The sequence below is a fragment of the Corvus kubaryi genome, unplaced genomic scaffold, assembly GCF_017639235.1.
Source record: "Corvus kubaryi isolate FWS band 111438036 unplaced genomic scaffold, C.kubaryi_AGA036_p1.0 37385, whole genome shotgun sequence".
In the NCBI taxonomy this organism is placed as follows: Eukaryota; Metazoa; Chordata; class Aves; order Passeriformes; family Corvidae; genus Corvus; species Corvus kubaryi.
The window spans coordinates 34643418-34655427 of NW_024581127.1; the positions used below are offsets into that span (position 1 = coordinate 34643418).

The 12010-nt window shown below is 43.9% G+C and overlaps 1 protein-coding gene across 11 annotated transcripts in view; it reads right to left on the reverse strand.

Moving 5' to 3' along the window:
- The window catches only part of TSNARE1 (t-SNARE domain containing 1), a 462499-nt gene that overhangs the window by 291644 nt on the left and 158845 nt on the right, over positions 1-12010 (reverse strand). For all 11 annotated transcript variants that reach the window (XM_042036010.1, XM_042036008.1, XM_042036001.1 and 8 more), the window contains one exon: positions 10850-10919. In XM_042036010.1, coding sequence (XP_041891944.1) covers positions 10850-10919 — 70 coding nt within the window. The remainder of the gene's footprint in view (positions 1-10849; positions 10920-12010) is intronic.

A 12010-nucleotide genomic window follows, 5' to 3' on the forward strand; every position in this document is an offset into this window, starting at 1 on the left:
CCTTTTCCCCCTTTCCCCCTTTCCCCTTTTCCCCCTTTCCCTTTTTCCCTTTCCCCTTTCCTCCATCTTTTCTCTTTCCTTCTTTTTTTCTGTTTCCACCTGGCATTATTCACTTCTATTTCTCCAAGACATTTTCCCAAAGATCATCCTTGTCTGCCTTACCCAGTTTCACTTCAAACAAGACAGTAAAAGACATTCAAACCAAATCCCCTATGAGTTTCCAGCTTTGGTGGAAGGTGTTTCTGCCCATGGAAGGGGTTTGGAACGTGATGATTTTTAAGGTCCCTTCCAACCCAAACCATTCTATGGTTCTATGATTTCCTTCTGACCTCACAATAGTGCTAAACTTGGAAGTGTTATTTGCCAAAAAAACCATCTCCTTACTCAGTTTAAGCACCCAGTGTCCACACAAATAACCTAAAGATCTGCTTAACCCCTGGTGTGCCTCCTGCAGTGGGCAGATGGAGGGGTGTCTGCTCAGAGGGTTTATTCCTGACTGAGCAGTGAGAAGGAATCACCCACTAAATCACTGCAGGAAAAAAGTGCAGCTATTCATCCCAGAGGGACTTCCTCAGCAAGCAAGAGATCAGCAAATCCTTGTACTCTGCTCTGAGGTTGGACTCTGTCTTTCTTTCTTGCCCCTCAAGCACAGCAGACCTTCCAGAGGATGCCAATTGCTTCCACAGATGCCCTGCAGAAACGTGGGATGGATCAGCCAAAGCCACAGGTCACAACAAACATCACTCCTCATGATGGGACTGTCACTCCCAGCTTTTTGGGCAGCATCAGGCTCAAAGGACAAGCCAGACCTCACCCAAAGCCAAGAGGAGGATTCCAAGAAGCATTGGCATGTTTGGATTGCTGTGCCAGAGCCCTGGAGGAGTCCCTGGAAAAATGAATGCTCAGCCCTGAGAACTGCTCACTCCACATGTGAATTCCTAAACAAACCTCATCCCACAGGTCCCTCCAGCCAATCTACAAGAACTGCATGGCTGAATTTGGAACTAATGGCACTAAATCCCACCATAAACATGCAGCTGTCCTATCCTCCCTCCAAGAATTTTTTTTTTTTTGGCCTTAAAAAATTTACAAAACTTGCATTTAGAGAGCCAGAGGGAAGTTGCTCCAGTCAGGATCACAAGTCATTAGATAAACTTCCTGCCTGTGGATATTTCAACCCAAATATAAAATTATTTTCCCTCTGCAGGCTATGCTAACAGAAGGTGATCTTGTCTTGCAGTTTCTGTAACTCTGCAGGAGGAAAGAGGCAAAATATCTGAAGCTGGTTTGTTTTTCAAGGTGAGGGAGGATGAATTTTTCTCTGTTGACTCAAAACGCCAATTTTTAACCTAATCATATCCCACGTTTCATTGCTAATACATGAAAATGTCAAAAGACGTAAACCCCAAATTAAAAAGCTACTATTTTGGTTATATTAAGAGGGGAAATTTGCATATATTTGTAATGATTAATCTCAGAAAGGCATCTGAAAAATTAGCAAAACTATCATGGTGGCCCAAGAGATGAAAAGAGAAGAATGCTTTATTCTATTTATTTCTTCGTCCTTCTGTCACCCATAAAACAAAAAAAATAAAAACAACATCAGTGCGAAATCAGCATTTCCCAGATAAACATCTAAGAATAAATTTATGGAAAAAAAACCCCAAACACGACAGTATTTTTACACATTGCAATATCCAGCTACACTTCTGGTAGTGTACAATTTTCTTGCTACAAATAGAGAGCTCGCTGGGGGATGCAGTTGGCTTCCAAAAAGGGAGATGGAGGAGCTTGGAAGCTAAGGGGGAGTAATGTGAATCTCTCAAACACTGATAGCTGGATGGTCGTGGAGCCAAGCAAGGGTTGTTGGCAATAACACCTTGTGAGCAAGAACAGGATGTGGCTGGAGAAGGGACCATGCACAGGTAGGGGCAGCACTTTTCTGGGAAAAACATCCAGGTTCTGGCTCCTGGAGATTGGCACAACAGCACAGTGCAGGCTCAGGAATAAGGTCGAGAATAGGGCATGGACTGTAGGAGGGATCAAGGCCACACAAGATCCCTGAAGGCTCTGACCCATTTCCACACAGGTCTAGAAGAATTAGCTGTCCATGACAACTTATTTGCATAAAAAGAGAGAAAATAACAGGGAAAACTTATTTATAAAAGGTACCCCCATGAAGCCTGGGCACATGGGCACCCCAGGATCCTGGACACCCCATCAGCTGGATCAATGCTGGAGCCAGCACTGATGATCTTTATTCCCATGTTTAATCCATCTCTTTCTCTTCCCTTTCACCCTACCCCCTTATCCAAAACTCACTTCCTTTTGCTTAGACAGGAAGTCAGGGACTAATTTATACTGATTTCCATGCCAAATGTGTAATTTACTAATAAAACTTTGTACACTTGGGTGGACCGTCTGACTTTTGCCAGTCCTTTTGAGCACGGACATCCATAAATCTCAGGTGTTCCCTTCCCCTTAAGGCTGAACACTTTTCACCTGGGGCACCAAAGGGGGAATGGGGTGAAAAGATTTATTTTTCCAGTATCTAGTCACTGGCAGAAGACAAAAAATCATCTAATTGTTTACCCATATCTGTGCTCCAAATGGTATAAAAACCATGGGACGCTGCTGCAGATCCTTGGAGCAAATGTGCAAGGGCCTGGGCTCACATTGTGGTAGCTTCTCCTGTTCCTCATTTCCCCTAGAGATGTTACAGCCCTGGTGTTTAACCAGCTGGACCTAAAGCCAGTGGGCAAATCTGCAAACAGGAGATGGGAACAAGGAGATATGGGAAGGCTTGGGCTCTGAAGCAACACAGTTTTCACCAGCGCCGAGTGTGCTCTTCTTCCCTTGACTCTTCAGAGCTCTGAGGAGTAAACCAGGGAGTCCTGGTGCACAAGCAGCAAGGTGCCCATGTGGCCAAGAAGGCCAGTTGGATCCTGGGGTGCATTGGGAGGAGCATTGCCAGCAGGTTGAGGGAGGTGATCCTGCCCTCTACGCAGCCCTGGTGAGGCACATCTGGAGTGCTGTGTCCAGTTCTGGGCTCCTCAGGATGAGAGAGATGGAGTTCCTGGAGCAGGTCCAGTAGAGGGCCACGGAGATGATTTGGGGACTGAAGCCCCTCCCTTATGAGAAAAGGCTGAAGAAGATTGGCCTGCTCAGCCTTGCGAAGAGACAATTGAAAGGGGACCTCATCCCTGTTTGTCAGTGTCTACAGGGAGGGGTCAGAGCAGAGCCCAGGCTCTGCTCCATGGGGCCCAACAATAGGAGAAGAGGAACGGGCAGGAACTGATGCCCAGGAAGCTCCACCTGAACATGAGGAAGAACAGCACAACCCACTGTGGTGCCTTCCAACCTTCCTCAGGCTGTGATTTTCTGTGATTCTCCAACTCACCACTGCACTGAGGAGAAGACAGAAACCATGAGCTGAGACATGAAAGCATTAAAAAATTACATAAACAGCAGCGGCAGTAGGAGACCTTCAAGAGGAGATTGTTGGTTATCCCACAGATGCCACCATTTTTTGTCATCTCCTGGAGCATACATCCCTTGCCACAACAAATAATCATTGTTCCATCATCACAGGCTTTAAAATTCCTAGCCTACATCTAAAACCCTTCTTGCTGTGGGAAGACGCTTTCGCTTTGGCCAAGGTTTCTGGCCACCTCGGAACTCTGGCAAGGACGATTTGGGAGGAAAAACACTGAAAAGAAAAACTTTGCTGACAGATTGATTTGTAGTGACCATCAGAAATTGCTCAAGCATGTGAAGGGATACTCCAAGGACCTCTCTAAGCAGGAGAGGCAGTTCAGAAGTGTATGAATTTATCATCATTGGAGAATTCTGCAGTTCATCACCAGCTTTTGTAATTTATCACAGGGATGTCACATATCGGGAGCTCTGGGATTCTTAAGGGTGAGATGTGTCACATAAATACAGTTATTAAGGCAGCGAGTGTATTATACAGTTAAATACAAATGTTGCAATCTGGCAACCAATTTTTACTGCCAAAACCTAGAAGGTTTTTCCTGTCAGAAATTGATGCCAGCAGCGATAAATGGGGGATAGATAAAGTTAATCCGACTGCTTTGAGTTGAACAGGGAAGGTATTACTTTGAAGGGTTTAACATATTAACGGAATCAAAACGACATTTCAAAATATTTATGGAAATCTTTTTTTTTTTTTAAGCTTCTACAAGCAGTATAACAAAACCATATAAAACATTATTAAATCCTACCCTTAATTAAACATGCTGACACTTAAAAGCTTCTGTCTGATTTACTTTAACAAATCTTCTTTCCGTAAATTATGACTTTAAAACATCATTCTGCTCTAAATGAATCTGTATTCCAGAGGAATTAAAACCTTTTTAACAGACACTTTAAAAAAAAGTAAATTTTTAAGCTATACCTCCAACTTATCAAACTTAATGGTGAAACAAGAAAAGAAAAGGGAAACAATACACATAAATGGTAAAATTAACTGAGAAAAAAAGTCTTTATTGTTTCATGTCAGTTCAGAAAAGCTGAAGGACATGGATTCATCCCCCTCTGCAGCAGGTTGGTGAGGCTTCAAGCTATGAGGGGAACTATTCAACCACCTTGGAGCAGCCAGAGGAACACGGGAATGTCCAAAGATCACTTTGGTACAGCTAAGGTACAAATGACCCCACAACCCTCCCCAAAAAGCCAAGGGCTACTACGTTTCTCAGTGTAATATGAGTTAGGTAGGAAGAAACTGAAAGATGAAATACCAGTGCCAGTTCCCTCACTTGATTCAGGGGGTCACGTAGTGTCCCTTGAGATGTCCCAGTGTGCCACCACACCTAATGCTGCCATTTCAGAAGTGAAAGAATGGCAAGTCCTGTACCAAAACTGCCAACCCCACCAATGTTTCTCAGACACCTTGGAGTGTTGCATACAGGTAAAACCTTATAAAATGAAGGCCTTGTTGCCTTTGTAAAATCGTGGCTCAGGCCTGTTACTTCTGCTAGAGAAGGAGCGTAGGAAAGAGGCATAGCTGAAGTAGAGGTAGAAAAACATGCTGTGTGATTATCACCCAGTGGTGTGTGGTGATTGGTTGAATTAAGCTTGTTGTGCTTTGAAACTCTGTAAACAGCTAAGAAAGCATGAAAGACACTGTGTGGTATTAAAGATAAGCTTTTTGCCTTCTGAACAGAGTTGGTGTGAGTGATTCATGAGTGTCACGTCCGTCTCAACTGCGACACTGAGGCACCTCAACAGCCCCAAGAGCCACCAATCACATCCTGGGCTGCACCATAAGAAAGTGTGGCCAGAAGATCAAGGGAGGGGATTCTTCCCCTCTGCTATGACCTCGTGAGGCCCCACCTGCAGTGCTGTGTCGAGCTCTGGGGTCACCAACATCAGAAGGATATGGAGCTGTTGGACTGAGTCCAGAGGAGAACACAAAGGTGCTCTGAGGGTTGGAGTCCCTCTGCTCTGGAGAACAGCTGGGAGAGCTGGGGGTGCTCACCTGGAGAAGAGAAGGCTCCAGGGAGACCTTAGAACCCCTTCCAGTGTCTAAAGGAGCTCCAAGAGAGCTGGAGAGGGACTTTGGACAAGGGATGGAGTGACAGGGAAAAGGGGAATAACTTTGAACTGAGAAGGGCAAGTTTAAACTGGACATTGGGAAGTAATCCCTGGCTTTGAAGGTGCTGAGGCCCTGGCACAGGTTGCCCAGGGAAGCTGTGGCTGCCCCATCCCTGGAAGTGTCCAAGGCCAGGTTGGATGGAACTTGGAGCAACCTGGATTAATGGAAGGTGTCCCTGTCCATGGAAAGGGAGCACTGGAACTATACAGTCTTCAAGATCCCATCCAACCCAAACCATTCCATGATTCTCTGACCTTACCAGGATGAGCTGAAGCTTGACAGACTCCAGAGACCAAGATAATGTAGGCAAGCACCTTTAGGTTCTTACCCATAAGAGGGTGTAACAACCTGTGCCAAGCAAGACTCATAGATAAGTCCAGCCCATCACAAACTGACTGATTCTATCCTGAATGTCAACACGGGTCAAAAGTGCTTCTACAAATCCAGCAAAGCACCTCAGACCGAGCCTGAGAGCTCTGAAGAGCTCATTCTCACAGTTTAATTGACTCTTGATGTTCATAATGGCTTCCAGCTTGGACGTGGATGCTTCTCTTCCCAAAAGCACCCCAAACTGACAATACTTCACCCTGGGCTTCCATCGATTTTAGGCTGGCAAAATAAACTGATGAAGGGATTTTGCTGTTCCCAAAAAAATCTTCTGGTGATGATGCAAATTTCCTGGGGAAGGGTGAGGAAGATGGAATTCCCTTCAATCCCAGTAAAGAATATAACAATCTATATATGCATGCCCAAGGAAAAGAGGTGCTCTGTGAAGTTAATATTTGACCAAAAAACAGGTAAGAGCAGCAATACAAAGGCTGAACTTTCAGCCTTTTCCAGGACTCTTGGATTGTCTCACCCTGAAGCAGCTCAGATCTCAAACTCAGCTTCCCCATTTGGAAAATACTTTGAAACTCCTTTGTGGCCAAAGGAATTCTCTGCCATGCACCATTTTAACCAAAGTTTTGTATCAGTTCAATCAGAAAAGCAGGTTTGTTCTCTCACACTGTGCAGATGTAGAGCTGAGCCCTCTCTCTGGTGCAGGAAAAAATCCTACATATTTCAATAATGTGCACTTCTTAAAAAAAATTAATACCAGTGGGAAAAGTGAGGTGAAATCCAGAAGTCTTTTTTTTTCCTCAAATCAGGAGAAATCGACACTTTTTTTTAGTAAATCTCATCAATGCTAAAATCTCATCAGTGCTAAAAGCCCCAAAAATATCCTTCTTAAACTCCTTCTTGAACAGGCAAGTTCTTCTGCTAGGACTAGTGAAGGATCCAAAAATGCCATGGAGTGAAGACTCATGGGCTACATCCCAGACACACCTGAAAATGGGTAATAAACTGTGATTGTGACTCAATGCTCTTATTCCTCTTGACACACGGTCAAATGTCCAATAAGGTGAGAAACTCCTCTCTGAGGTGAGCAGTGCAGGCAGCCTCGTTTGGAAAGCTCAGATCACTTCTGTAGCCACCCAGCCTCCAAGGAAAGGACATCAAGGACCTTTCATTGCCACTTCAAGCTCAATCTTGTGTCTTCCAGGCAGTCAGCAAATGCCTCTTGCAGCCCACACGGCCACTTTGCTTTTCTTGAGATCACAGTAAGACAGGGTTGGGTTGTGTGAAAATGAAAGACTTTTAAAATTGTTTTTCTTCTTCTAAGACACTTCTCAGAGAGCATTTTCTGGGTTACAAGGATGTGTTCACTGCCAGCTGCTTTGTGGAGGATGCTGGGAGACCAACCAGCCACACCAGTCAAAAGAAAAGAGACTGACTCTTGGAGACAGTGCTCTACCTGGGTGTTTAATTTGATTTGCCTAAATTAAAAGCTCATTACCTTCAGTGCCTAATGTTGGAGAACCCCCTCATCCCACATACTCTGGCTAAGGAGGCAGATAAATGCCTTGGAAGCCTAGATTATTAAACCAAAGGTCAGAGAAAAAAACCAAATCAGTCGATTTTTCCTGCGTCACTGGAGGAAGCCTCAGCTTTTCCTCTTGGCCTTAGCTCCACAGCTCAGCTCCATGCACCTTTTTTCCTTTTGCTCCCACTCCCTTCCCAATTAATCCAGAGCCAGTTGCATTCAGCCAAGAGTTTTGTATGGGCATTTATGTTTTACTTGCCAGGACATCCAGCTCCAAGCATGCAGCACACAAATATTTGTGCTGGCTTTGGGAAGAGCTTTGACCAGGATTATTCACTTTGGGTCCCATATACACCCTGCTCACAGCAGCAGCCAAGTCTGTCTCACTGACTAGAGCTGGCACTCCACTTGTGATAACCTCTCCCAAATTCACTCGCCACAGATACAATCCTTATTCTGAAAGACTCAGCTCTCAAATGCAGAGAAACTATTTCAGAACAGGGAATAGCCCAATTTGACAGAAAGAATCCTGCCTTCATCTCATGCCTTTGTGAGTCATGTTCTTAAGAGGCAGAAAGTCTGCATGAATTTGAAAAGGAATCAGGTAACTTTGGTCTTTTTTTTTTTTTTCTGTTTTAGCAGGACCCTGCTGCTAGGTAAGCAAAACTTCTGCAGTTTACAGTCCAAAACTGCTGAATGTCCTGTGTGGCAGAACAATTCACCATTAATCCCTATTCCCAAATACTCTGCCTTCCCTCATCTGCCTAATTTTAGGCAGCCTCATTTTAGGCAGAGTGACAGCCACTTAACAAGAAAGTAGAAACTGTGGCAATTTTACTACTTAGATACCCAAAAACATGGTCGTTTTCCTAACAGCCAGGGCTATAAACCTGCCAAATGTTCCCTCACTGCTCCCATCTTCCAAGCTAGAGGGTGTTCAAGGAGAGACATACATCAGCCTCTGAAGGAAAGGGGTCAAGTGGCAGAGGAGGAAGATTAAGCCATGATTTGCAGCCGGGGAAGCAGAAAGCACTGCCCCAAAGGTCTCACCTGAAGAGCTGACCCTCCTGAGCAGAGATCTACGCAGCCCTGCCAGCTCTCCTGATTCATGGCACACTGCTTTTTGCTGGTGCAGCTCTCACAAGAGACAAGCAGAGGTTCTTGTAGAGCACCCGAGGCTGTTTGCCTGCATTGGTGATGAAAAAGGGGGGGGCAGTGGAAGGACACGTCAGTGTCAGGACAGGATGAGAGAAAGGGAGGACTGAGGGGAAGGGAGCTGCTGGTCCTCTTCAGCAGAGCACCCTGGAACTGTTCTGTCTGGAGATACGAGAAGTCAAATGGGAGAAATGGGAGACCTGCTAGAGCATGGGGAGAGGGGATGAACCAGGAGACAGCTGGAGGAATTCTGGGGCTGATGACAGGGGTAGGGAAGCACGGTTAAAATTGAAAAAAAAGCTGCATTAACTATCTGGACAATTAATGGTAATTCCAAGATCAAAAAATAATTAGTGCAATTAGTGCCTTATGCATCTATTTATGTAACTGCTCAGGAAAGGGGAAAATTATCCATCCATGTTTCTGGAATGCTCTGAAGAGTCGAGGAATTGATTATTTAATTTAAAAAAAGAGAATAGTTTAGGAGAGCAGACACAGTATCTGCATGATGCAGAGTCTTTCGTGGGTTAAGGATCTTCAGCAGTTATTAAGGTGCTTTATGCTGCAAATAATTTTGTACATGTAAACATCTTTCCTGATTACATCGATCTCCACAGGCTGAGTTTATACTCTTACATCCTCTCCAATCTCCTAAATTTACTTTCAAATCTTCTGACTATTACTATTACTATTTTTAATGCTCTGGTTTGCAAAACAGAGTATATGTGAATTAGGGCAGATCTGATGCCCTGATGAAAGCAGTGGATTGGAGAGAAAAGGAGAGACACTGCAAACAGGTCTGAGAGTTTATATTGCAAGGAAAAGGTCAGCCAAGTCCATCAGGCAAATATAGAAATAAACCCCAAATTCTCCTTTTTCTTCTCAGCCAAGTCTCAGCAGGAACTGCAGTCACACACACGAAATCAGAACCATATCCTAAACACTTGGTTTTTGTGCGCAAGCTCCATGAAGGGAGGCACCTTTAATGAATTGTGCTACATTTGGAAAAGCCATTTGAATTCTGTAATTAGCACACATACAGTGAGAGCTAACTGTACGTGTTTGTGTGTACACAGCTCTGGAAGAGGCAGCTTAATGAACTGTATCTACTGCAACTGCAACGCAAGTTTCATTTTGTCAGTGTGGTGCCACATGATGCTGTGATGCGGCTTCCAACAGCACAACACACTTCTCCTCCTATAAAATCCTCTTCCCTCCTTTTTTTTCATGGAATTGTGGAATAGTTTGGGTTGGAAGGGACCTTAGAGATCACCTGGTTCCAACACCCCCTGCCTTGGGCAGGGACACCTTCCACTATCCCAGGTTGCTCCAAGCCCCATCCAACCTGGCCTCGGACACTTCCAGGGATGGCGCAGCCACAGCTTCTCTGGGCAACCTGTGCCAGGGCCTCAGCACCCACACAGGGAAGAAGTCCTTCCTAATATCCAATCTAAACCTACTGCCTTTCAGTTTGAAGCCACTCCTCCTTGTTCTGTCACTACATGCCCCTGTCACAAGTCCCTTTTCTGTTTCCTCTTGGGTTCACGTACCTTGGCCAAGTGGAACTGGGGGGTAAAAGAAAAGGCAAAAGAAAAGACTACACAAACATCTGTTTAGGTTTAACTCCAGCCAGCAATTAGCCTCCCACAGCTACTCATTCACTCCTTACTCGCTGGTGTGGTGGGGTGAGGTAAGAAGCAGGAAAGGCCTTGACTCTGTAAGAACTGCTCAGCAGTAACTAAAAAATCCCTGGATTATCAACACTGCTTTCATTACAAATCCAAAACATAGCCTCACACTGGCTACTGTGAAGAAAATTATCTCCATGCCAGCCAAAACCAGCACAGCTTCCTACTCCGGCTTCACTTTAAAAATAAATAACCACCACCCCCAACAACAAGAAAACAACAAAAACCAGAAAAATAACTCCACCTACAGAACCACAGAGTGCCCTCTTTCACTGTGGGCCATCTTTTTTGTGTTATCTCCACACCATTCTCTGCCACCTGAAACCAGCACAAGCAAAGCTTTATACGATCAATACACATCCTATTGCCATTAATCACCGACAGAAACGGAAAAAAGCAAAGTAATCCTGACAAAAACATGTCCAGCTATAATAAAAGGATGGAAAAAAGGGTGAGGATAGATGAGGGGAAAAAATGGAAAGGCTGGGACAAAGAAAGATCTGCAACAATTTAAAATAAACTCACAGTCCATCCTGCAGCTCTTGAGTATCATTTGAGGTCCCCAGGGATCGAAGACTTCTTTCCAGAGAGGTCACTGTCAACAGCAGAGAAAGAAAAGATAAAGAAGCAGTACACCTTTTCAGAGAAAAAAAAAAAAAATACTGGATCTTAGTTCTGTTGTTTGTCTTTTAATTTAATTTTATTTTTTTAAAAAATACAATGAAGTATTTGAACAAGTAACCTGTGAGAGAAAGGGGACAACATCTACCAAAAGCTATTGCCACAGAATGATAAACTAGGTCCTTTGAAAGCATAAATGGTGAATCCCTGTATAACATTCCATGACAGGATGGAATATGACCCCTTGTCAGGAAAACCTCATTTCCATGGACCTTGCACAGGTCTCTGACTCCTCCAGCCCTGAGGTGATACAGAACTGTGCACGGAGCATCTGCAGCTGGAAACGTGCCCCTGATGAAGAGGCAAGAAGTTGCATAATAGCTATTTATTGCTCTGAATAATAATTAAGAGGAGGAAAACTGATGTCTACTCTGATATCTTCCACCTTCTTGTTCAAGACTTTAACAGTCGAAATGTTGTCTCTCTTTTGGCTCAGATAAAATGGAGCTGCAATCACCTCCTGTGTTTGTGCTCAACTACTTCTTGGGCTTTTCCATCAGGAGAAGAGAATACTCTACCTTAAAAGCAGCTGGAAGGTGGAAACATAGTTTGCTTTGTAATTTGCAATGACTTCAGATTTAAAAAAAAAAAAAGTATGTGTAGATAAAAGCAGAAATCTAGCAGTACTGTTTTCTTTTTCCACCCTTGAATTTCACTGTCTCAAATCCAATTTCAAATTAACAACAGGTCACTACTTTTGGACTTAGCACAGTGAGCAAGAAAAGCACTTCAAGATTTCCCACAATGGAACATGTTAAATAAATTACATTCTTGGTATTTGCATGTGGGATTTCTCTCAGGACGTTTCCAGTTGTAAAAACCCATAACCCATTATCAGTCACGCTTCAATATTTAAGGATAGAAAGAACAGATTAGAAACATGGCTCAATTATTTCTGCAGAAATTTAAGAAATCCTCTGTTTTAATGATTCTGCAGACTTGGACTTGGCCTGTAATTTTGAACAAGCCACTTAATGATATTTCCACTGACAAAATCCTCTCTTC